Source organism: Muscardinus avellanarius (assembly GCF_963383645.1).
Source record: "Muscardinus avellanarius genome assembly, chromosome: 11".
NCBI classification, from domain to species: domain Eukaryota; kingdom Metazoa; phylum Chordata; class Mammalia; order Rodentia; family Gliridae; genus Muscardinus; species Muscardinus avellanarius.
Genome location: NC_137797.1, coordinates 28,305,571 through 28,332,804, shown reverse-complemented (window position 1 = coordinate 28,332,804; position 27,234 = coordinate 28,305,571). Strand labels below are relative to the sequence as shown.

At 44.0% G+C, this 27,234-nt stretch overlaps 1 protein-coding gene across 1 annotated transcript in view; it reads left to right on the top strand.

Moving 5' to 3' along the window:
- Positions 1 to 27,234, top strand: part of PLXNC1 (plexin C1) — a gene marked incomplete at both ends in the record, with an annotated part of 173,198 nt that overhangs the window by 14,566 nt on the left and 131,398 nt on the right. Inside the window, one exon of the mRNA XM_080705775.1 lies at positions 12,832 to 12,972. Coding sequence (XP_080561901.1) covers positions 12,832 to 12,972 — 141 coding nt within the window. The remainder of the gene's footprint in view (positions 1 to 12,831; positions 12,973 to 27,234) is intronic.

Here is a 27,234-nt window from a genome sequence, read left to right as displayed (position 1 = left end):
GTAATAATTAACATCACAATTATGCTGGAGTTTACATAGGTATAAATATATTATTCAATAATTATACATAAATGAATATAAATTATTATAATTATATATTTCATATATTACATTATCATAATATGTATTATTTAAATTAAATTATTTGTTAAAGATTTAAGTCAGGTGGACTGAAAGGCATTCGATCCATTTTTATTATTGTTTTAATTTATAAGAGCTCGTTTCTAAGCGCAATTTATTTATTTATTTATTTATTTATTTGGTGGCACTGGGGTTCCTGGAAGCCCTGCTACCTCTGGGCTACACTCCCAGACCTATTTTATATTTTTATTTGGAAACAGCAAGGCTTGCTTCGAACCCGTGTGATCCTCTTGTCTCCACCTCCCAAGCGCAGGGATTACAGGTGTGCTCCACCACGCCAGGCTTATTTTTTATTTTTTTGTTTTTGTGGTACTGGGGGTGAAAGCCAGGGGCTTTTCTAAGCCAAATTTTATACCAACCAGGTAGATAATACACACATATATAGATAATACACCCATGTTTACAAAATATACATAAAATATACAGGAAACTCTCACTTTCTAGGTATTATATCCCCACAGGTAGGGGACAAGAAAGCTACAGATGTTTACTAAACATAGTACCAGATTTAAGCATGCACCATATTTAGTCCCAGATATCAAAACACAACCTGTCACATACGTCTGTCCTGTGGCACACATAGATCATAGAATAAAGGACACAAGCATGGAAATCTGTGTAGTGGGGGTGGCTGGGGCAGGATCTACCAGTCATGGCTGACACTGAGTCAGCTGGTTCAGGTGGCCACTTATCACCATAAGGCAGATCTGCATCAAAATCATCACTGTGAATCCCTCAGGAGGGTGGAAAACCTAAATAGCCAGATTTCTGCCCATTTTCCATCCCATTTACAGAACAAGCTTCCATTCTCTAATTTACATTGGGGCTGAGCTATGTAACAAAACATCAGTTTCCTTTTCTTCTTTAAGTCCTCTGCTTTAAAATAGTTTAAACTATTTAATATACACCCAAAGGATAAGTTCTCAAGGAAAAATCCTGAATTACCCATGATCTTGTAATTTTCATATTTTAAAGAGTTTTAGAATGTTCTTCTGAAAAGAATAACAAAAAAGGAAAGCACTTTTGGTGTCTCTGCCAGGATCAGGATTGGAACTTAAGCCTGTTTGATTGCTGTCAATTTACCTGTGGCCAGGTGTTCCTCCTGGCCTCCGAGTTGCAGCCCAATCTGAATGAACGTTGCTGGCTCAGCCCATCTGCACATCCTTGCCAATGTAAGCACCCTTGACCCTGGTATGCAGTTCTTAGGGTGCTCTGTTCGCCCCTATTGGATTCTCTGAACCTTCTCAAGGTCCTGGGGGAGGATAAAAGAAAAGAATGTCTTTATGAAAAAAAGAATACCTCTCAGTAATTTCAAGTAATTTAGGTATGGTTAAGAATTTTCTATTTTATCATAACAAGGACACAAAACCTTGTGGAGAGTTTTAAGAGGATCTTAGAACATTCTTGGATAGAACTAAATTAGGTAGATAACAAAACACATTGTAAGTATAGCAATTACTGCCCCCCAAGGCAGGGCTATTTTTTCCTTAGACAATATTAATAGGAAGATATTTATCTTGACTAAGACAAGAGGTCAGACAAGGAAGAGTTCACTTTACTTCCTGGCTATATCTATTTAAAGTGACAAGATTGGACTCACTTTTGTCCCCAAATAGCAAGTACAAGTAATAGAGAAATTAACATAGTTAAGTCAAAGTTCTGAGAATGAGCCCTTACCCACGGGAACTGTGCAGGACAGAATGATTTTGCCTGAGCATAAAATATGAGATTACATGGGGACAGTTAAGAGAAGGCACTAGGGCAGACAAAATCTTTAGAACTTCAGCTTATAATAAAAGCTCAGAGAGCTAAAAGATTGGCTGGTAATAGGTCTAAAATGGTACTTAATAGAAGTAACATCCCTTACATTCACACCAGGGCTGGTTTCCTCCAGCAAGGTAGCTCAGAAAGACCCCACATTTGACAGAACAAGGGCTTGCTCTAGCCCTTGAGAAACCAGCTCCTGGTATGTACCTTCTAGAGGAATGACTTTTATTTCCTCTGACCCAAGAACAGGATATGTTGAACTAAAGGGTGTGCCCTATCTTTGGTGCTTTTATGAAGAAGCACTTATCTTCTAAAGGGGAACAGGTTTGTCTAAGAAAAAGAGGAAGAGAGAAAGAGGAAGCAAAAACCTTCTTCTAGTCTCATACTTAGTGGCTTGAATTTAAAGTTAATTTTCCCCCCTTACTCTCAAAAGGACTGTGGGAGGTGACTTACATTACAAGTAGAGTTTAGACAGTAGGCTTTTGCAACAGGGACAGACAGTTGAGAAGGCTATGAACATCCTGCAGCCACACAGTCAAGGAGAAGAAGGGAAAGGGACCCCTGAGCTCCTGTGCAGCTGTAGTTCAAAGACTTTCACCACGCCTCCAGGGACGGCATCAGCGACCACCCTATAGCCACTTGAGTCTGCATGGATTGGGGAGCATTCCCTGCCACCCAAGAATGGGGAATCATGGCAAACAGGACAGATCAAGTATGTGCTCTTTGGCCCTTGAAAGTGAATGATGTAAGTTTTACACACACACACACACACACACACACACACACACACACACACCCCAAAACAAAAACCCAAAACATTCAAAGTTAGGGAGACATAGAGATAGAGATAGAAATAGAGATAGAGAGAAAGAAACATCCTAGAAGACTTACCAAAGTGGATGCCTCTGTATGGGCAGCCAACCGCTGTCATGGGAGGGTCCTGAGGGTTGATTCCTTGGAGGGTTCAGAGGTCTCCTTTTCCCAGTTGGGGGAAAGAGGAGAACACAACTCAGAACTGGCAAGGTCCTTGGCTTAAGTGACAAAAAAGAATTTAGCATATGCCAGCCAGAGACATAAGGATTTATTTAGGAAAGCAATAAATACACATTCAAGGTAGAATGTGGGCCATCTCTAAAGGAGGGAGGTGTGTTTTGGGGGTTCATGGGTCTTCTTTAAAAAAAAACTTGGGTATAGGGTGGGTATGGAAAGGTACATGAGGTGTCACCAGTCCTGTGGTCACAAGCCAGCTAATGTGGTCTGGTCATCTACTGGATCCAGGTTGATTGTGGTCCCATCAACTGATGGTTAGCTAAGCTGAAAGGCCCCCTTAATTATGGGTGTCCCAATATATTGTACCTATCTTGGTAACAGTACACAGGTAAATTATAGTTTATTTTTATTTAGGGTTAACTTTAAGATTTACAGATTTCCCAGGAATTTGGAAGAGACAGGAGCCCAAGAGAGAACTGGTTTGGGGAGTTAGTGTATGAGGAACTGTAGCATCAAGCTTTTATATTAAAGTTTCATTTTCCCTCTTCCTTTCTGTCTCCTTCTACCTATTTTTTCTCCTTCTTCTATCTCATTACAAGTTAAATGTGCCTTGAGTGGTATCTTGGTCTTTTTCCTGTTGCTATAAAATAAATACCCAAAGCCAGGTAATTTGTAAAAAATAGGCATTTGTTTGGCTGATGTCTCTGGAGGCTGGTTATCCAAGGCCAGCCTCTGGTGAGGGTTCCTGCTGTAGTGACGCGTCTGCAGGCATGTCAAGGCGAGGCAGGGAAAGCCTGTTCACTCAGGTCTCTCTTCCTTTTCTTCCTCTTCTTTTTATACCTCCAATCCTTTTATTTTTTATTTTGAAACAGGGTCTTGGTAGATTGCTGGGAGTCTTCCTAAGTTGCTGAGGCTGTTCTGGAGCCTACAATCCTCCCGTCCCAGCCTCCCAAGGTCTGGGATACAGGCATGAGCCACGGTGCCCAGCTCTCTCCTGATGGGACCTCATCTAATTCTCTTTACCTCCTGAAGCTCCCACCCTCAAAACCATTAACATATGCATTTGGGGATTAAGCTTCCAACCCAGGAACATTCAAACCACCACAAGGGGAGTGGCTGGGTCAGCTCATCTTTGTTTCCGGGCATCCCTTAGGCTGTCTAACACACAGTGAGGGAGGCTGCCGCAAATGATCGTAGGACTGGGAAGAAGGCGCTCTTCCATCTAGTGGAGAAGACAGGGTTACAGCTTGTGAGCTTCCAAGAGGTACCAGCACTGAAGGAGCTCTTCCATCTAGTGGAGAAGACAGGGTTACAGCTTGTGAGCTTCCAAGAGGTACCAGCACTGGAACTGTGCTTACAGGAAGAGTACAGGCCAGGCAGCCGAGAGGGAGGGATGCTTCCTTGTGCCTCCCTTACCAACAGAGCAAGGCTCCTTGTCATTCCTCCCCTCCCCCAACCCTCTGGTTGAAGAGCATGTTATCTAACACACCAGCTGTTCCAGTCATTGCTCATTGACATCCTCCTGAGGCTCCTTTCTCCATCGGTGACCCCTTTTAAAAACTGGATTCCGAGCCCTGACCCCTGCTTCTCTGAGGCAATGGGAGGGCGTCTCCAGAGCAGCTGGTAGCTGTGGGTGTCATGTAGCGTCACACTCCTGTGCTTTGCAGTATTTCTTTTCCTAACTCCATGGAACACTCATGCTGTGGACCTCTGGGGAGGCCTGAGATCCTTTATCATAATGTTATTAGTGCATAAAATCAAAACATAAAATTGCAAAATAAACCAGTGACATTTATATACAGACATATACATTTTTAAAAAATATTTGAGAAATAATAATAGATCTCAACACATTCAACGGCAAGATCTAGCAGCAGTAACTACCCTAATTTTGAAGTAGAGATGAGCTTAAGTGATATTTGGAGATATCTACAGCAGCCATAAAGTGATAGGAAAATATCTGATTTCTTTTGGTGACAAAGTCACAGGTTCAGTTAATAGGAGTATGGCCTGAATCCAAAATTAAAGGAAATGCTAAGTTTCAGATAGAGCTTGCTAAACTGAAGATGTATTTTTTTCCTCATCCTGCCTCATTAGTTTCCTGAATTCTGTCCCTGAACTGTGCATATGAATGGAGCCCTCATGCTAACCATTCCCTGCAGTTAGCAAGTATTTCAGAAACTGTGGACTGTAAAGTGTTTCGTTTTGTTTAAAAAAATCCCTTAATTGGCTTATTTTGACAATAGAGGATTTAGTCTCCTCTGTATTTTATAGATCAAGCACTTGGCCATCAGCAAGTGCTCTCAAAAAATGGATGGATGGATGGATGGATGGATGGATGGATAGATGGATGGATGGATGGATGGACAGAAAAAACTCAAGATAATGACCACCTAAAGACTCACAACTCATAAGTAATAGAGCTTGAACTTAAACACTCATTTTTTTTACTCTAAAACTCTTTGGTTTTTGTACTCTTACATGCTACCATCAGTGATTTTTACTTTAAAGAGTTAAAATAAACTGGGCATGATAGCACACACCTGTAATACCAGTACTTGGGAGGCTGAGACAAGAGAATCTCAGGTTCAAGGATAGCTTTGACAACTTAGTGAGACTCTCGGCATCCTAGCAAGACACTGTCTCAAAAACAAAAAATTAAAAAGAGCTGGGTGTGTAGCTTGGAGGTAGAATGCCCCTGGCTTCTATCCCCAGTACCACAAAAAGATAAAAACAAAAACAAAAAAACAAGAGTTAAAATAAAGCTAGGCCATTTAAAAATAACATAAATGTATGTTATTCTAATCATGGGAAAGTATAGTCCTATTATTCTTTGCTTTGGTTAGAGTACATGTCCAGTGGTTTATTGTTTAGACCCCTGGTTAGGTCTGCTCAATCTGTAGACTGTCCATGGGCTGAGAAGGTAAGGGATTCAGAAACTTGTCTCTCACAGGCCATCAGTGAACTATGCATGTGATTGGAGAGAAGACCAAGACTCACGGTAACAGCATGTGGGATCGCTTTCTACTGCTCCCCAAGACAGAACCAACGCCCATTGTTTACAAGGGACACAACTTGGTTCGATCGAAGAACTCTATAATGATTAGGCCTACTTAGCAATGTACCATAGTTGCCTGATGAGATATTGATTGAAAATATTCAAATGTTGATCTATGAATTTATTTATTCATCCAATAAATGTTTATTGACAACCTACTACAGGCCAGATGTTGGGGTAGATGCTGCACTCCAAGTGAAAATAAGGTAAACTGTTGTAGAGCCTGTAGCCTACTGGGAGACAGGTAATGGATAGAATTTTAAGAATAATAATCATAATAAATATTTTGAAAGGAATAAGTGGAGTGCTATGGTTCAGAATAACAACTGGGGTAGGGATGGAAAGGGTGTTCATGTGTCCATGAGGAGGTGAAAATTAACTTGAAACCTGAAAGATTAAAAAATACCAGCCCACAGGGAAGTGAAGGGGAGGAGGGGTAGAAGGAGTAGCATGTTTAAACTCCCCGAGACAGAAAGATGGTACTAAGCTGAAGAAGTAGATTTCTGAAAGGAAAACACTATGGGGATCGAGGCAGAGTGAAAGAGGAGACAATTGGCAAAGAGTGAGTTTGAAGAAGCAGTCAGTGACCAGTGTGTGGTTACTTCTCAGTGTGACGGGGAGCCACTGGAGAGTTTTAGGCCAGGGAGTAACGTGACTTGTGTCTTATTTCAAATGATCCCCCTGATTACTGGCTGGAGAATAGATTGTGGTTATAGGAGAGAGAGCAGGAGGCTCCTGCCATAGATCAGGAGGCAGGTGGGTAATAGAGGCTTAGACTCAGTAGGGCCCTTGGAGATGGAGAATTTGAGGTTGAAGTTGAGATCATTGGGAAATTTGGCCACTTTTTTGGGGGTACTGGGGACTGAATTCTATCTCTGAACTATACCCACAGTCCTTTTTAAGTTTTTGTCTTGAAACAGGGTCTTGCTAGGTTACTGAAGGTCTCACTAGGTTACTGAGGGTTTTGCTAAGTTGCTGCAATCCTCCCGTCTCAGTCTCCCAAGTATTGGGATTATAAGCATGCACCACCATACCCTGGCCAAGATTTTTCATATTCAAGATGGGGCAATGATGGAAGAGAGGAGGTCAAGGGTGATTGGTGGTGCCATTGATGATGATGAGGAAGACTGGAGAGGGATGGGATGGGGGAAGAGAAGTCTGGACAACCATTTGTTAGCACCTCTGAAGCTGTGGCATGGATTCAGTGGTCCTCTGCAGGGCATGGTGACATGGGTGTTTGGGAAGGAGGGGCAGGAGTCAAGAGTGCCCTGTGGCTGAGGGACAGTGACATGTTGGAGACAAGGGTTGAGGTCCTGCGTCACAGAGGACATCCCCCGGGATGAATACTCTGCCATCTTGAGCCCCGGTGGCTTCCACATGATCACACATTGGTGGACTGTCTCTCAGTTCTCAGAATCTCGGATCATGCAGTTTTCACGCTCCCCGCCATCTGTGGCTTTTCGTGAGTTAAATATTGTTGTCTTTTTCATCATTAAATGAAATTAGCTGTGGGGAAGGCTGGAGGTCTAGTGGGGTGAGGATGGGGAGGAAAGCAGGAAGGAGGCAGGATACAGGTCTTGGAGCGTAGACTTTAGGTGGATAGGACGGGGAGGCTGGAGGCCGCTGAGGCCCTGTGGCTGGTGTAGGGTTGGGGGTTGAAATGCAAATGTCCTTTGCCTGTGTCCTGTGCCTTTGCTGCCTGGTAAGGGGCTGCCCCACTTTGTCCCCAAAATGCCCTCCTTACCCTGTTCCTCCTGCACACTCTGAACTTCTCTTTCTGATCATTGGAGTCCCCCGTGTACATTCTCCCCTCCAATGGCCAGAGAGACGCCATAAGCTTAGAACCCAGCCAGGGCTATATTTCAGAAGAGCAGAGCAAAGCCACGGGACCCACGATGGCTACTAAAGTCACTAACTTGGGTGAAGAAGTGTTATTTGTGTTATTTCCAGCTCCCTAGTTGGGCGAGGAAAATTTTCTACTTATTTTCACACTTGTGATTTCATTTGGGCCTCCTGACAACACTGATAGGCAGCGCAAGTAGTATGGCTGTTCATTTTACAGGTGTGATCACAGAGCTTCCTTTAGGAACTTAACTTGCCAAGACCCAGCTGCCCGTGAGAGTCGGAGCAGGGACCGGAATTGGGTGCAGGGCTGCTTCTGAGTTTTCCTAAGTGCCAAGTGAGCCCTGGGTGAGGAATAAATAGCAAGTGATGAAGAAATTGCCTCAAAACCTGTGCATCCCAGGGGGACAGAGCACAAAATTAACTGCCCAAGAGAGGCATTTTATCGATGTGTCAGAAATTAATAAGAACCCGGTTGGTATTTGCCCTTGTCTTATAAGGAAAAGTCAACATACAGGCGTCCTTTTAGCACCTTGTGGATAAAATGCTTGACTCTTGCTAGGTCCCTGACACAGAGGGCTTACTTTTTGCACATTTCCTCTGGGTGTTGCCACAAAAGCCGCAGTGGCTGTGACTACAAGGCCTGAACCTCCACCCTTCCCATGGTGGGGCAGGGCTGCGGCGTTGTGCAATGCCAGAGGGTGCCCGTTGCGCCCTGGAATGTGTGACTGGCACCCCCTGGGGTTGTACGGTGCACAGCAGGAGAATGTTTACTGCTAATGAAAACCCTGTGAAGGAGCTGTAAGGAGGTCAGTCTGTTTCCCACGTGATACACCCACTGTTCCTTATGTGCACACACATGCACGTATGCACACCCACACATGCCCAGTCTCAGCAGCCTTGGTCCCAGGCTGCCATGTTGAGCCCCAAGCTCTCAAGAGATCTTGCAACCTAAACATCATCGGAGACCAGACAGGTTTTTCCTCCAACCGAGGAAAGTTTTCTCTTTGAGGGGCCAGCGCGTAGGCGTGCATTATGCTTAGACATGGCGGGAGGGAGAAGTTGAATGACAGGGAACCAAGGAAGCCCAAAGGGGAGACAGGGCTCTGAGCTAAATCAAGATTGGATTTTGTCATGAAAGGCAGAACTGGCAAAAGCATCATTACAAGGCATTAACCTCGTTACACACAGACGAACAAGCAGAGGCTGGGACTCGGAAATAAATTACACATAATAAACTAGACAGAATAGGCTGAGAGCAACATTAGCGATTATGCCCTAAGGGGAGAGAAGGGCAAGATAGAAAATAGGCTGGGGGGAAAAGGAGTGAGAATGATTTCTGGACCCCGGGGGCCGGCTGCACGATTTCCCTCCTTTTTCTGTGTGGCTCCCTAGGTATTAACTTCATTTTCTTCGGAGCCTTTCTTTTGTTTTCATTTGCTAAAATGAGCGTAAGAAAGCCATTCAGAGGGCTCCTTTTCCCATTCACAGGGACCTGTCCATTTCTGTGTGTTTTCAGCACAAAAGAATCCATTTCCATTCAGCTGGAGCGGCCCCCAGAGCTTTTATGAGGTCCAAGCCTCCTCTTTCCTATTTCTTTTCAGGCTTGTTCGTGATTGGCTACAGAATCCTGACCGGGGCTCGGGTCCCCCAGGCTGGTCTAGGCCTTGGGATGACAAGTCTTGATTCCCAGTTTTTTAGTGGCCGCTCACTTTCAGTTTCAAGTAACCGAAACCCCAACCAACAGTGGTTTAAATCGTGGCATCTATTGTTAAGTTGGTAAAGAGTTTAAAGATGGGAGGTCTGTGACTCAGTGGTACCTTCAAGAACCTAGGTTCTTTTTCCCCTGCCCCCTTCTTAGCATGTTGATCTCCCTTTCCATCTTGAATTTTATAGTTGTAAAATGGTTGCCACCAGTCTACACTCGATGGCCTCACGCCACTGTATTCCAAGAGAAGAAGTGAGGAAAGGGGGCAGATGGGTTTTCTTCAAGGGGTTCCTCCTATCAAGAAGAAAAACATTTTTTCATAAGTCCCTTGAGTAGACATCTTACATCTCTTGGCCCAGAACTGGGATGCATGGCTCCCTTAGCCTATGATGTAGGAAAGCAAGTATCCACGATGAGGAATGGAGCTGACATTTGTCCTGCACCAACCGTGGTTTCTACCAGGCGTAGGTTTATTGCTCCCTGATCAGAGCTAGAGTTATTTTGGCAAAGAAGGTGGGAATAACATTGCTGTGGATGTGACAGCTACTGTGTGTGTTTATAAATAAGGGATTGATAACAGGCATGGATTAGGTGCCAGACACTCTTCTAAGCTTTCCTGAGGTTTGTATACTAACTCGCCCAGTCCTCATAACAAGTGTATGGAATAAATGCTGTTATGATCACTTCCACTGTGTAGAGGAGGAAACTGAATGGCTGAGAAGTCATTAATATGCACAAAGGTACTTAGCTTAAAAGCGACAGAGCCAGGACTCAGTCCCAGGCAGTCCGGCTCACTACTCTCTACTGCCTCGGTTAGATAAGATGATAAAATACAACCAAGCAGCACCCACTACATATTGATGCATGTTACCTGGTATCATTATTATTGCTAGTATTATCATTCATTCTCTCTTCCTCATAACTATCCTACTGATCTGACACATCAGCCTTATGAGATAGTTTAATACCAGCTCATGACAGGTTAAATAAACTGCCCAGGTCACCCAGCATGTGAGAACTCAGCTCAAATGCAAACTAGTTCCAGCAATTGTCCTGTACCCTCTGTCTCTCAAGTTTGAGAACGTGGATTTAATGGCTGTACCACTTACCTACGTTATTGATCTCCGACTTAATTTGGAAAAGTACAGTTGCTGAGGAACCATCAGAAGTCAGGGAAGGGCATTAGAACGGGCGAGATGGTAATTTGGAACCAATTTTCTTCTTGTCCCCTTATAGCTTTCAAGCTGCTTCTGTGACTTGGAGCCAGCCTTTCACAAACACGCTATCTCATCCCACCTCAGCAGAGGCCACCCATGATATCACTGATCTTGGCTAACTAGGATAGGTACAATTATAATTTTATAGTTATACAATTATAATCATAAAGTGCCCACTGTTTACCAGGTCTGGGAATACACTGTCCCATTTGGTCCTTGTAGATAATCCACAATCCACAGCTTTTACCCCTTCCATGTTGTGAGATGATGGGGACTAAAGCCCCCACCCATGGATGGTGGTATTAGAACATGCTAGAAGCCCAAACAGACATGCTGCCCAATCCCCTGAGTCAGCCTCTGTGCAATACTCAAATATTTAATAAAAATACTAGGCATGGTCAGCCGATCTTACATTTGAACAATTCTGGTTTTATTTTAAAGCGAGATGTGTGATGTGGTTTTATTTTTTTTTAAAAGGTCATCCGACTTCTCTTCTGCTCACAGTCATGAGGCCTCCTTATCTAAACAGTGATCTATTGTTCCAGTCCTTAGACCCACAAAGATTTTTTCCCCCTTTAACTTCAATTTTAACAGGATAGCTCCTCATCTTCCCAGCTGCACGTAAAGTACTATCTTTTAACCCGGGGGGGGAGGGGGAGAAGGAGTCTCTAATGGGCTTTCCAAAAATATTCTTAAACCCAATTTACTATAGAACATTTTATGCAAATAAGTCACTTTCTCTTAGGTGATGAAATCTTTTCCTTGAAAAGTGATCAGGGCATCGGAGGAATCCTTTGCAAGCTTAGCTTTTCCTCCCAATGCAACTTCAACAGAGAAATAACGCTGGTACTTTAAAGGCTTCAGAAATCAATTTAGTCCATGAATCCATTTAGTTTCGATGGTAATGAAACTTGGTGGGTTTAAAAATAATGAATATTTAATAAGACATAAATTGAAAGACATAAACACTGTTGGCAATAATAATGAAGTTAATAAGTCTTAGCCTCCCCCCGCCCACCTCCCCGCTCCCCAAACAGGGCGATTCCCGGATCGCTGTGATGCTTAACTGAAGTTTGCGGCCTCTCCCATTGGCTGGAGCTTAAACGTGCCTTTGAAAACCTTCCTACAGCTGGGAACCAAGCTCTGGCAGATAAAGTATGCTATCACACTGTGCTCAGGAGCTGCAGACAGTAACCGCTCTTTCTAGCGCCATATCTTCCAGAGATTTGTGTAACAAACTCGGTTTCCTGCCGTTGAAGGCAGGAAGCAATGTGAAGCCCTTCATTCCTTTTAAACAAAAAGGAAAAAGACATTTTGGTCCACACTGTCTTTGCTCTGGGTTTAAAGAGGGGCTTTACTTAATGATCAGGAGCAAGCGTGTGATTACATGTGCTCAAAGCTTCAGACCACTTAAATGCTTTCGTTTTGGAAGGTAGGCTTTTTCATTTCCTCTTTAAAAGCATCAGCTCCGGGTCCAGGCCTGCTCCTTGGTTCCTCTTTCGCTCTGGCCTAGGTCTAACCCACCATCCAGGGCTGTATCGTTACCTCTTTGCCCTCTGAATTAGTTACCTTGTCTTTGGGTTTCCCAGGGCACTTTTCTTGTCAATCCCAAATCTCCTCCTTCTCTGCCATCCCACCCAATAGGCTCTTCTGAGTTACATCTTTGGAAATGTTTATGTTTAACGTCCTCACAGAAGCCAAAGTCTAGCTAAAATGAACTGCAACAGGATCCTGCAAACAGCCAAGGATAAGATCGTCTCCCTCCCAATTCAGCAGTGGGCTCTCTCTTGGCAATAAAGTGGAACTCGGCTTCTATCAGCTGGGGGAGTGTTAAATGGATGGCTAGCTAGCTCACTGCTGGCGATCAATACATGTTAATCCAGAATAAACAAATCGCTTTTTGTGGGTTGGGTAAGCGTGGTGATTTGGCAGATAAAGGTGATGAAAGTTGCTCCTGAGGGTCTTGTCGAAGAAAACATATTTGGGATCCAGAAGCAGGGTCCTTACTAAAAGGTCATGAGTGACATTTTGTCATATAATGAGAAATATTGCTGTTAAAAATTATCCATTTTTCTTTTATTTATTTGTGTGTCTGTGTGCATGTTTAGAAAGAAGGGGATCAACCTGAAAGAGTTCAGCCAATCGCATCATCCACCTTGATCCATTCCGACCTGACATCCGTTTACGGCACCGTGGTAATGAACAAGACTGTTCTGTTCTTGGGGACTGGAGATGGCCAGTTACTTAAGGTTAGTTTTCTGTGCCTTCTTCAGATTTCTTTCTTTTTTTTTTTTTTAATAGTGATCCATTTTATGCTTTCCCCCCCTTTTTTCTTTTATGAATGCTCCTAAGTTATGCATAAGACCATACCTACCACTTGCTTTATGAGCTCTTTAGAGACCCCTTGCAATGCCTTAGAAGAAATTCTGGAAACCTCTATGTAACGGCCCCTCCCCTTCAGCCCCGCAGCCTGTCATGAAGCACCAGCCACCTCCTCCCAGGGAACGTGCCAAGATATTTTCCCTTCCTTACTCCTGTGCCGCTGGGTGAGGTGAGTGGGGCCCGGCCCCCACCCCATCCCTGACTCACCTTCCTGAGACGTTTAACCTTTTAGTTCACTCTTCGCTATGCAGGAAATGTACAAAGCCCCTGATTTCTCACAACTTCAAAGAGATGAGATTATAGGGTTTGAAAAGAAGAAAAAACAGGTGCTCCCTCGCTCTAGCCCCTGACCCTTACAGAGGGGCTCTGTTTTCTGCCCTTTGTACCCACGCGCACCACCGAGAGGCGAGAGATCTGACAGGCTTTGCGACTCCCTCGGACTTTCATCTCACAGGACTATTTTTCTCCACTGTATGGAGATACCCTGGTCGAGTTGAGATTTTTATTCACCTGGGGGAGGGAGAGTGGGGAGGAGGAGAAAATGAAATCAGAGACACCGAGTGAAAGGGTCTGAGATTATCTGGTGGCCATCTTTTCTTAGTATACTCTCCTGAATGCACTGCAATGATTCTGCACGGTGAAGTTCAGCGTGATACGAACACATGCGCACATCCCTTGGTGGGTTTCCCTCTGCCTTCCACCCGCTACTCCCTCCTCCCTCCCCAAACATGCTAACAAAACCGGCAGTGATGCCTTCAGATAGTGCCAGAGCGTTAACTGAACGGTTTCCAGCATCTGTCCTCCTTCTCCCTCACCCCCTCCTCCAATCCCCTCCCACTATTCTCTGAGTCTTAGTCAGCATTTGTCCAAAGTCCCTTTATTTTCTCTTATCTCTCTAGATTCCACATATCCGAGGAAATGTGCCACCCTGTGACTTTCTGAGACTGGCTAGTTTTCACTTAGCAAAATATCCTCTAGATCCGTCTGTATTCCTGAAAAGGACATAATTTTGTTCTTCTTCATGACCGAGTAGAATTCCATTGTGTGTATATACCAAAGTTCCTTGTACATCTGTTGATGGACACCTAGGCTGGTCCCTGAATTTGGCTATTGTTAATTGTGCTGCTATAAACATGGGTATTCGTGTATCGTTCTAGCCTGCTAAGTTATCTTCTTTTGGAAATACCAACTGAGGAATGGTATCACAGACATTTACAGAATATTTCTCCCAACAACAGCTGAATTCACATTCATCTCAGCTCCTCATGGAACCTTCTCCAAAACAGGCCATATTCTAGGCCACAAAACAAATATTAGAAAATTCAAAACAATTGATCTAAGACCTTGGATCTTCTCAGCTCATAATGGGCTGAATTGGACGTCAGCAGCAAGAAGATACAGAGGACCCGCATCGGTACCTGGGGATTGTACAGCACAGTTTTTTTTTGAATGAGGACTGGAACATAGGAGAGACAAGGGGAAAAAATTTAAAAATTTCTAAAATCAAATGAAAATGGAGACACAACTTATCAGAATCACTGAGCCACTATGAAGGTGGTTTTAAGAAGAAATTTATAACATTGAGTATCCCCTGGTGGGGTGAAAAACCCCAGAAAGCTTCCAAATAAACAGCTTAATGATGCGTCCCAAGGCCTTAGAAAAACAGGAACAAACTAACCCCAAAGCCAGTAGAAGGCAGGAAATAATTAAAATCCAGTGGTCCTCTTATCAACATCACCAGCCAGCATTTACTGAATGCCTCCCCCAGCCTTCAGCAGCTTGATTGGGAGCTGTGCTGTTTTGGTCATCCGAGACCAATGATATTCCTTGGCTTCTCTGCAGCCAGCCAACTGACACTCGGCTCATATTCTTTTTTTAAACTTGGGATCGAACCCAAGAACATCCTACCTCTGAGGTACACCCCCATTCTGCTTTATTTTTATTTATTTATTTATTTATTTATTTATTTATTTATTGGTGGTACTGGGGTTCCTGGAAGCCCTTCTACCTCTGGGCTACACTCCCAGACCTATTTTTTTTATATTTTTATTTGGGCACGGCTGGCTTCGAACCTGCATGATCCCTGTCTCTGCCTCCCAAGTGCGGATATTACAAGTGTGCGCCACCACGCCCGGCTTATTATTATTATTTTTTGAAACAGGTTCTCACTAAGTTGCAGAGAGTCTTGCTAAGTTACTGAGACTGCCCTCGAACCCATGCTCCTTCTATTAGCCTCACAAATACCAGGATTAGAGGTACTGGACTCAGCTCTCAGCTTAAATTCTTAATTGATTACCTATCCCAACACAGCCAGTGTGACTTTACATGAATTGTTTAACCTGTCTGGGCCTCTATTTCCTCATCTATAAAACAACTTATACTAGACAACCTAGAAATACCCTTTCCTCTTCTAATGGTCTTGAAGCCTGGCTTCTGCACCATCCCAGTCAAACCCGTTTACTTCCTATTCTCCAAATGGGCACTGTGTAGTCCGTCCCCATGCCCGCACTTTTGGTCACACTGTCCCCTTAGCCTGGAGAGATTTCTGTCTCTTTCTCTGCTTTGCCTGAGCGTGTGTGTGTGTGTGTGTGTGTGTGTGTGTGTGTGTGTGTTTGTGTGTGTGTGTGTTGTCCCCATTTCTGTTCATCCTGGAGTGAGCTTGTCTTCCCTCCTGTCCTGAAACACACATGGCCAACATCTTTGCTTCAGACCATTTTAAACGTCTTGCTTTGATCCCCAACCTTTCTGCGCACATCCCTCCTACCTTCCCAACTTGATTTCCAGCTTCCTGAGAAGGGGACCATGAATTGCCAGCGCCTGATACAGTGCCGAGTGCCTGGTAGGCATTCGATTTAATCTGTTTCCTTTGGAGGAAACCCAGGGACATATGGGCGGGAGTGTGTTTGTATACACATTCCCTTAAAATATACATTGATCATCTTTCCTCTCGTCTTGGCTTTGTCTCCTGGGGAAAGGTAAATCTCATCAGTCATTCCGCCTCTTGAGGCCCAGTGATGTCTGGAGCCATGCTAACCTGGCCGGAAAAGGATGGCTCTATCCATCCTTTCTGGGCCTCCTCACCAATTATCTCTTCAGATTTGGGATATATTTGATGAGTGTTTTGACAAGAACACAGTTTCCCCCAAGCTGAGCCAACCAAACTGTTACATGGTGAATTGGAGGTAAAAGAACAGTGGGTTATACATAGCCCCCCCCCCCCCCCGCCAGGACGGCCTGGTTTCGCCTATCCATCCGGTCTGTTCCCTCCAGCAGGCTGTGGGCAGCTGGCCGGCTTTCAGACATGTTGTGCTACCGGAGGGTGACGCTGGACTGCAGCTCCCTGCAGCTGAGGTGGCGGCTGAGTGCAACGTCACTGTCCTTGGGAATCGGTGTGGGGACCCCTTCAGAGGCCTTCCCGGTGGGTGGCCTTGTGTTCAGAGTTCAAATAACAAGACAAGTTGGCTTCTTGTTGGTTTTGTGACTGATGTCTGTACAGTGTGTCCTGTATACCGAACCACCCCACACACCCACCAATTCAGCACTCTGCAACCCCATGGGTAGGCCTACTAGCCTCATTTTACAGATGAGGGAACTGAAGGCCCGAGATGTTGGATGTTCAGCCCAATGTGACACAGGAGCAGAGCAGGGATTTGAATCTGGAGTCCCTTCAGAGACCATGCAAAGGTCAGCCATGCTCCAGGGACTTGGCAGCCTCTGGTGCAGGCCCTGGCTGCCTCTCCCTGAGGGCTCTGGGGCCAGGGGAGGCATGTTCATAGGGGTCCCAGCGCTCCTGAGTCAGGGTTCCAAGAGGCTGAGGGAAGAAACCCACCTAGACGAAGGCAGGCCCTGTGCCCCAGGGACTGTCTTACTGGCCTGATGACTCCTGAAAATCCAGCCCCTCCAAGCCAGAGCCTCCTCGGGACAGTTCCCTCCCTCAGGAGGAAGTTGTGAGGGATGAAACTGAGCTGGTTCCCTAATTCCCCCCTCCTAGACTCCCCAGGACAGTACAGTCATTCCCAAGACTCCGTCCTGTACCCTGCATGCAGATTCTTGGACGCAACCCCTGAAATTACCTGGAAACCCAAAGACCTGGGGTTGTGCAGATGATCTGGAAGCCAGATAATCCCCAAATTCCTGTACTCAAAAACTTCGAGCTCCCTCGCCAGACTTGTCACCAGAGCTGTTAGAAAAGACGAACATCGATAGACACAAGCTTGGCTTCTAAGCCACAGCGTGGAGGTACTAATGAGCTGCAAAAAACAAAACGCAGGCAGCGGGAGGAAGAGAAGAAAGGGGCTTGGATCACCCACGGCCTGACTCACCAATTTCCCAGTGATCAAGAGCCCGTGGCATTTTGACACACGTCAGGCACCGTAGTAGATGCCTGGCTGGGGGCGAGGCAGGAAGCAGCGGCTGGGAGCCAGTTGCTGGGGCTTTTTTGTTTTTGTTTTTTTCCTACCATCACCAATAAAAACCCGACTTTTTCAATCTCTGCAAGCCTCATGGAGTTTTAATATAATTCGGTGCCATTTTTAAACCTCGCATTATTTAAATAATTTTTTCCAACTGCACGCTCACGTAGAAAGTTGCAGAGTGGCGGGGGATGAGAGGAAGGCAAAGGAAAAAAAAATTGCCCTTAATTGCGTCATGTAGAGGGAACCGCTGTCAGCATTTTGGATTCTTTTTTTATATAGTTGAGGTCAGACTCTCTCCAATTTTGCATCCTTCTTTCTCTGCAGTTAATGAGGGAAGAGGCTTCTATTAAAATGCTACTGCAAACCCTTTGTAAACAGTATTTTTAAATAGCTGTATCATGTCCCGTTATGTGGAAATATCATTTTTTGAACTTCAGCTGAGATGCTGGATCACTTTGAAAGTGTCTTTGAAAGATGCACTGTTTCCAGGGAAGGCAACGGTACCTCCAAAAGTAAGATTTTAGTGCTGATGGCGGGACAGCCCAAGACTTTACAATACCTTAATACCGTTACTTCTTTCCTTCTGCCTTCATAAGGTTTTAGACACACTGAAGGGATTTACAATTTAAAGGGTCCCGCCTCCTAATTTAATCAGCCCCTGACCCTCGTGGTCACAGGCAAGTTATATCCCTGTAATATCCCTCTCTCCCACACTTTCCTGTTTATTTCCCCATTTTACTTCCTTTCTGAAGATGGTCGCATCAGTAATTTTTGCAGTTGTCAGCATCTCCACTGAGATAAGCTGAAAAGCATGGCCACTCTGAACCTGGCTTTTGGGAGCTCGCGTTGCCCGTTTAGCCCAGGGGCCGTCATTCTAGAAACAGGTGCTGGAGCTCGTAGCTTTCTCCAGCTTGTCGGGCAGACTATGATGTGGTTTGGATTTCCTTGAGCTGACTCTGTTGCCCATAGAATACTGTCCTTATCTCAAGGGCAGAGTGGGGACATTTTGTGCTTTTCCAGGTGGTAAAATGAGTAATAAGGGAATATGCATGAAATTTGAAATTTGTAACTTTATGCATGCCCATTAACCTTTCTTGTAAGCATAAAAGATAAGAAGGCGGCAGGTAAGGAATGACAATAGCTAACATTTCTGAGCTTTTACTGTGTGCCAGACATTAGGACCCGCCTCTGCATGGGTTAACTCATTTAATCTCGCCCGTCAATGCTAGCATCACCCAGCCTTTCTAAATGAGCAGCCTGGAGTTTAGGAAAGTTTGGTAGTTGCTCAACTGAGACCATCTCTCTCCAGAGCCCAAGCTTTGATCTCCCAGCTAAACTGCATTGACAGTTAAAACGAAGCCTGCAAAGCTTGCTAGAGTTCCTAGAACTGATTTTTAAGTTTTTATTTCTACTAGTGGGGTATCTGGGTTGAGCCCAAGATGCAGGCATTTGTGAAGTTTCCTGAGGAGGGGCCACGGCTCCTATGGTTTTAGTTTGGTCCTATTTGGGAATGGCCTCAGGCATCTGAGTGCTGAGACCCCTCCTCTTGGGCCTGTAAGTGGCTCATGGGAGCCTCTGATCTCCCTTTAGGGATCCAGTTTTTTCCCCAGTGAGCTCTTTTTGAGGAAAGGTAAGACTTCTATGTTCAAGTTGATTTTTTTTTTTTTTCTGTGTGTGTTACTGGGAATTGATGCTAGGAGCAATCTACCTCTTAGCTATACCCCCAGCCCTTTCTATTTTTTAAAGGGTCTCCCTAAGTTTCTGAGGGTCATACTAAGTTGTTAGGACTGACCTCAAACTGGCATTCCTCCTGTCCCATCTTCCCAAGTTCTGGATGGGAACTGGGCGTAAACCACCATGCTCGACTTTACGTTGATGTTTTGAGCGGCCCCAGTGATAGGAGGCTAGCGTTTCCCCAGCATCCTTGTTGCTGAAGTGGTGCTTGGGGTTCAGGAAGCTATATCATGCCTTGTCTCCATAGCCAGCAGAGAAGCAAACTTCTTATGTGCTTAGAATCAGGACTGGCCATCTGCATGGTTCTCAGAACCCATGAATAGATTTCATTTTTCTAAGCTATGGAGTAAAACTAAACTAGATCCAGAGAGTTCTTCCCGAATTCAAATAGAAACCAAGCTATGAAATAACTGAAGCGTCTACTGCCTCAACTCTGGTTATTAAAATTTTCAAATAAGAAAAAAATATGAAAGTAAAACTTTTCTTTAAGGGTGAGCACAGTTTATACTCCCATCAAATGTAAAAGTAATGAAAAGGAGATCGTGGGGACCCCAGGACGGGACCTGGAGCCAGAAACAGGAATGGTAGGGTTGACTGAGGGGAGGTAATGGGCCAAATAGTAAGGGCAGAGGGAAGTGTTGAAACTGGAAAATGGGTTCTATGGTTAGCTGTTTAGAATGTCACACAAAAGCCGGGCGTGGTGGCGCACACTTGTAATCCCTGCGCTTGGGAGGCAGAGACAGGAGGATGGTGCAGGTTAGAAGCCAGCTGCTCTGGCTTAAGAGACCCTGTTTCCAAATTTTAAAAAAAGTTTAAAATAGGTCTGGGAGTGTAGCCCGGAGGTAGAAGGGCTTCCAGGAACCCCAGTACCACACACACACACACAGAGAATGTCACACAAAGCTCATTTCAAGTTCACCCCAACTTTGATCATTTCAGTTGGTGAGTTTGCAGGGGCTCCCTGGTTTGGAACAGTTACTCCCATGTAATTCACGGATATAGAACTTATGGTTCTTACTTATGGAACTTACTGCTGATATTAAAATATTCAGATTGACAAAAAAAAAAAAAAAGTCCAGACATGGTGGCACACGCTTGTAATCGCACCATTTGGGAGGCTGAGATAGGAGGATCACAGGTTCGTGGCCAGCCTCAGCAACTTAGCAGGGCCCTCCGTTAAGTTTCAAAAAAAAAAAAATAGGGGTATAGCTCAGAGGCAAGATACTCCTGAGTTCAATCCACAGTGCCCCACACACACAGAAAGAAGGAAGGGAGGGAAGGAGGCAGGAAGAAAAGAAATATGAAAGGAGGAAAAGGAAGGAGAAGAGAAAAATGTAGACCAAAAAAAAAAGATAACTTGACTTTAATTTTTATATTTTATCTTTATTATTTCTAACCACTAAAGCACGTTAAATGTTATTAGATAATCACGTTGCTTTTTTCTGTTTGTAAATGATCATGTTTGGAGGGGGCAAGGGTTAAATTTCCTTCTCAGCATTTCTTAGAAACCATGTATAGAAATTTTTAAAAAAAGGAAAAATTTTAAAAAATGGTGGTACATACCTATAATGCTTATACTTAGGAAGAGACAGGAGAATTGCAGGTTTGAGGCCAGTTCCAGCAACTTAGTGAGACCCTGTTTCAAAATAAAATAAAATCAGGCTGGTAGAATGACCCTGGATTCAATTTTTAGTATGAGAGGGAAGGAGAGGGAGGGAGGGAGGAGGAGAGAGGGGGGGGGAGGGAAAATATAAGAATGAATGGTTTATTTACCCTTTAAGTGGTTAGCTCCATAGAATAAAACCTAGAAAACAAAATTTAGCCCCAGATATTTCAGCTTTTTGAACAGTCATGGTGTTCACATCTCCTAAAGAAGAAAGAACTCATCTTTTGTCTAATGTTTCTCCCACTCGTCTTCCTCACCCTGGTGCGCCTCCCATGGTGGCGCTGTTTTGGCCTGCAACCGCGTGTCATGGCAGTTTCCACTTGCTTAATTTCAGCCGCATACTGAGGAGATTTTGGTATGCAACGAAAATCCCAAGGCTAGTTAATAGCCTACCATGAGGCTTCAGGAAGATGTCAACAGGAACAATATGTTGACATGAACTGAAATTCTCCATTGGGGCCATTTGTTTTCTACACAGGCTTCAGCTAGAAGAATGTGAAGAGCCTTATAAAATCTTGAATGCTAATAGAGTAGCTTTTCATTTAATAAATATTTATTGGGCATCTATTTTTGTGCCAGGCACTGTTCTGGGTATGGAGAGTGAACAAAACACACACACACCCCTTCTCCTGGGGGAAAGAAAAAGACAGAAAACAAGTCAATTAATGATCTTGTGATAAAGTGATTTCAGATAGTTTTTTTTTTTGCAGTACTGGGGATAGAACCCAGGGGCATTCTACCTCTAAGTTACACCCCCAGCCCTATTTTTTATTCTTTATTTTGAAACAGGGTCTCACTGAGTTACAAACGGCCTCACTAAGTAGCTGAGGCTGTCCATGAACCGTGATCCTCCTGTCTCAGCCTCCCGAATGCTGAGATTACAAGCGTGCGCCACCACGCCCGGTTTCTGATTTCAGATAGTTTTCAGAGCTATGGAGTAGACAGTGGGGTGGGTAGGGTGACAGTGGGCCGAGCCGAGGGGCAATGAGGGAGGGCTTCACAGAGGAGGTGACTTGGCAGCTATGGAGTAGACAGTGGGGTGGGTAGGGTGACAGTGGGCCGAGCCGAGGGGTGATGAGGGTCACAGAGGAGGTGACTTGGCAGGATGAAGGAGTATGTAAGCGCGTACATGGAGGAGGCTGAGCGACTTCAGATTAGATCTATATTAAGGTCGTATGCTGGAAGCTATAAACAAAAATCCGCATCATGCCCAAGGAGTCTGTGTGAATTGGATGAGCTTTCTCTTATGCAAAATCCAACCCGTTTTGGATTTCAGTGACTCACGATTCCTTCCTGCACAGCTTCGCTGAGTGGCTGAGAGTACTTTTTCCAAGGCCGCCCAGCTAAACCTGGCTGAGGAAGGAATGTTTCTTTTGCTTCAGTCTTAGCTTTCTTCTGTGTATGTTCTCCTGAATGTTACAGTTAGCAAGTCTAAGTGCTCTTGTGCAAGAATGGACAAGTCTAAGTCCATTCTTGCTCTTGGGCTGGGCTGGGATGATGCTAAGGACACCTGCCCTGTATCCATCTGAGACGGAGGACCAGGACCGCAGAAGCAGAGGCTCCCACCCTTCTGTTAGCATATTTGGGACTCTTGGGATGAAAATGAAAACTTCCTCTTGTCCCAAACTCAGGGTGATGGAGATCATTTTTTTTTTATAAGTTAGCAACAAGAAAGACAATTTAACCCATTCACCCTCAAGCATTTTTAAAATTAAATTTTATATCATTATTTTAAGATAACACATCAATATTATTCAAAATTTGAAAGACACAGAGTATACAGTGCAAAGCAGTCATTCTGACATCCAAGGCACCCAGTGATAGTAGGTTCATGGATATCTCTACAGAGAAAGTGTATAGTCTATAACCAAAGGGAGGAGGATAATTATCCCCTTTTATTAAACATGTAAAACAGGAAAGACCTCTCATGCTCTTGGATAGGCAGAATAAATAAAATATAAAATAGCCATCCTACCCCAAGTAATCTACATATGCAGTGCAATCTCTATCAAATACCATAGTCATTTTTCACGGATCTAGCAAAATCAGTCATAAAATTCATATGAAAAAACAAAAGACCCAGAATGGCCAAAGCAATTCTCAGCAATAAGAACCATCCATACTGGAAGCATCACAACACCTGACTTGAAATTGTACCACAAAGCAGTAGTAATAAAAACAGCAAGGTAATGACACAAAAACATATACATAGACCAATGGAACAGAATAGGAAACTCAAAAACAAAGCCTCATATTTTTAACCACTTGATCTTTGGTAAAGGTGCCAAAAATATACATTGGAGAAAAGACAGCCTTCTAAACAAATGGTGTTAGAAAAACATGTTATCCCTATGTAGAAAAATGGAATTAAACCCTAACCTCTCACCCTGCATAAGAGTCAACTCAAGATCGATCAAAGACCAAAAAATTAGACCAAGCTGGGCGTAGTGGTGCACACTTGTTGTCCCAGTATTTGGGAGGCTTGAATTGTGGTTTGCGGACAGCCTCAGCTACTTACTGAGGCCCTTTGCAACTCAGTGAGACCCTGTTTCAAAATAAAGAATAAAAAATAGGGCTAAGGGTGTAGCTTGAAGGTAGAATGCCCCTGGTTTCCATCCCCAGTACTGCAAAAAATAAATTAAATTAAATAAAAAAAATAAAAAATAAGCCAGGCATGGTGACGCACACTTGTAATCCCCACGCTTGGGAGGCTGAGACAGGAGGATCGCACAGGTTCTAAGCCAGCCTCGGCTACTTAGTGAGACTCTTAGCAACTTAGTGAGACCCTGTTTCCAAATAAAATATAAAATAGGTCTGGGAGTATAGCCCAGAGGTAGAAAGCCTCTGGGCTCCACCCCCAGTACCACCAAAATAAATAAATAAATAAATATTTAAAAAATAAAAATAAGACCAGAAATGTTGAAAGTCCTAGAAAAGGGCATAGAACCTCAATAAGGCCCCCTTAAAACAAGAATTAATAAGCAAGATGATGTTAAAAACTTCTAAGCAACAAAATAAACCCTCAGGGATTTATAAAGAGAGCCTACAGAATGGGACAGATCTTTGCCACCTACCCATCAGACAAAGGTCTAACATGAAGAATACACAAAGAACTTAAAAAGATTAACACTAAAAAAAAAAAAAACCCAGTAAACAAAATGGGCAACTAAATTGAATAGACAATTTTTAAAAGAAGAAATGCAAATGGCCAACAAAGATGTGAAAAACGGCTCAACATCTTTAGCAATCTTTTGCACTGGGAGTCCATCTACCGCCAGTTAGAATGTCAGTCATCAAGAACACAGCCAGTAATAAACGCATATGGGGAAACAGGAGCTCTATTACACTTCGGATGGGACTGCGCACGGGAACAGCCACCGTGGAGATCAGTGTGGAGGTTTCTCAGAAGACCTGGGAACGGAGCTACCATATGACCCAGCAACAGTGCTCCTGACCATCTTCCCAAAGGAACTGCGATTAGAACATTATAGTAATACTTGCCTATCTACGGTCATACCAGCATGATTTACAGTAGCCGAATTATTGAACCAGCCCAGGTGCTGTCAACAGATGAATGTATCACAAAACTCTGGTATATACACACAATGGAATTTTATTCCGCCATAAAGAAAAACAATCACACCACCCATTTGCAGGAAAATGGGCGGAACTAGAGAATATTGTACTAGGTGAGATTAGCCAGTCTCAAAAACCGAGTAATGGCCGGGCGTGGTGGCGCACGCTTGTAATCCCCGCGCTTGGGAGGCAGAGACAGGAGGATCGCGCAGGTTCAAAGCCAGCCGAGAGCGCTGGCTTAGGAGACCCTGTTTCCAAATAAAAATGTAAAAAGAGGTCTGGGAGTGTAGCCCGGAGGTAGAAGGGCTTCCAGGAACCCCAGTACCACCAAAAAAAAAAAAAAAAAAAAAAAAAAAAACCGAGTAATGTATGTTTTCTCATGTATGGAAGCTAGAGAGACAGTGGGAAATAGAGTAACATCAGGTAGAAGAGCAGAGACTGACAGTGGAGTGCCTGAGGGGTTTAGGGAAGAGAGACAAATCGTATAACAGGTGAATGTATACAAAATTACCAATTCCAAGCTCAAAGATGTAAGGGGGTGGGGAAAGATCTGGTGAGGTGTTTCAAGAGATATCTGTATATATTTTTCTATCACTCTAGGCTCCAATATAATGTATTATTACAATGTACCAACTAAAAACAAGTAACACATTAAATAGGTATAAGTAAATATATATCACTGTATTTATATGTGGATATGTTATATAACACATTGTGCATACTATATGGCACATAGAGAAAATTCTCTTTATTTTTATGGCTGAATAGTATTCCATTTGCTTACAGTACAGTTTATTTAACCAATTCCTTATTGCAGGACTTTGGATGTTATTTCAAACTTTTGTTTATAACACATGGTGCTGCCATGAATAGATGTCATTTTGCACATACACGCGGGGCTGTAGGGTCCAAGGGCATAGGTTTCATATTTGGACGGTGCCAGGTTGCCTTCCAGAGAGATCCCACCTCCACCATGGACGGAACATGCCGGTTCACCAGCAGCATCTGTAATGAGCAGATGCTCACGGCTCATCCCCAGGGCATCAAGTCAGCAAATCAGCATTCACTGAACTAGGTCCTCCCAACCAAACTCTCCATCTATCTCCAACCAGGCCGCCAAAGTTGATAAAATGAGCCCCCAACCAAAACAGCAGGGCGGCTCATAAGCCACTGAAAATGGACACCTGGTGGTGCTTTGTGTCTTGTGCTTTAGTTACGTTCTTCTTTTAAAGCAAATCTCAGACTCTATGCCATTTCATTCCAGCACAATTCATTATACATCTCTACAAAAGTGTGGTCATTTTTTTAAATAACTAATCCTAATGCCATTGTCCCCCAAAATGCTCAGGAACTCCCTAGGATCATCGACTATCCAGTTGACATGACTGAGTTTTCCCAATTGACTAAAAAACACATCTTAAATTGTTTTGTTCAAATGGACATCCAGACCACAGTGGGTGGTCCGTCTGTCTCGTCTACAGCAGCCTTCTCCCCTGCTTTTATTCCCTGCTATAGGCTTACTGAAAAGCCAGGTCCTTTGTCCTACGGAACGGCTCACACTGGATTTGGCTTCTTGCTTCCTTGTGGTATCATTTAGCTTGTTCCTCAGCTCATTCTGCTTCCTAATGCTATGTGGAAGTTGGCACCAAAGACTTAGGTTTGGGTTCAACTTGAGAGGCAAGAATGCAGCATAGAGGCACTGCTCGCTGAAAGGCCTGTGCTGTGACAGATTCCGCAAGAGTACTACCGGGGCAGCAGCCTCCTTCTCGTGAGCTGTATTCAATCTTTCTCTCTTTCTTTCTTTCTTTCTTTCTTTCTTTCTTTCTTTCTTTCTTTCTTTCTTTCTTTCTTTCTTCTTTCCTTCTTTTGGTGGTGGTACTGGGATTCCTGGAAACCTTTCTACCTCTGGGCTACACTCCCAGACCTATTTTTATACTTTTTTATTTGGAAACAGGGTCTCTTAAGCCAGCAAGGCTGGCTTCGAACCAGGCGATCCTCCTGTCTCCGCCTCCCAAGCACGGGAATTACAAGCGTGCGCCACCACGCCCGGCTCCTTCCTTCCTTCCTTCCTTCCTTCCTTCCTTTCTTTTTCTTCCTTTCTTCCTTTCTTTTCCTTCCTTCCTTCTTTCCTTCCTTTCTTTCTTCTTGGGATTAAACCATCCAGGGACATTCTACTTCCAAGCTGCACCACAAGCCCCTTTTAATATATATATATATTTTGAAACAGGGTCTTGCTGAGGGCCTTGCTAAGTTGCCAAAGCTGGCCTTGACCTGCCATCTTCCTGTTTTAGTGTCCCAAATACTGGGATTACAGAGATGCATCACTAGGCCCAGCTGCCTTACTTGAGAATATTTCTGTTTTTTTTTTTTTTTTTTCAAAACTTGCTTTTTCTTCTGAACACTCTTTCTAGAACCAGATCAGCAGTTTGTATTTAAGCTGAGTGAAAGCTTATGAGTTAGAGCTGGTAAGCCCTGGTAAGCCCTCTCCTTGGTGGGTTTCTGTTGGCCCCATGGGTCCCTCTACTTGTAATTGTTTTGTAAGGCAGTGTGGTGCAATAGAACTCTCTGTGATGATAGAAATGTTCTATCCCTGCACTGTCCAATAGGGCAGCCACTAGCCACAGGGAGCTCGTGAGCACTTGAAATATAGCTAGGATGACTGAGGAGTTGAGTTTTAGTTTAAGTAGCTGTAAGTGGTTAATGATAATGTATTGGATAGCGCAGCTATAGAGTCATTT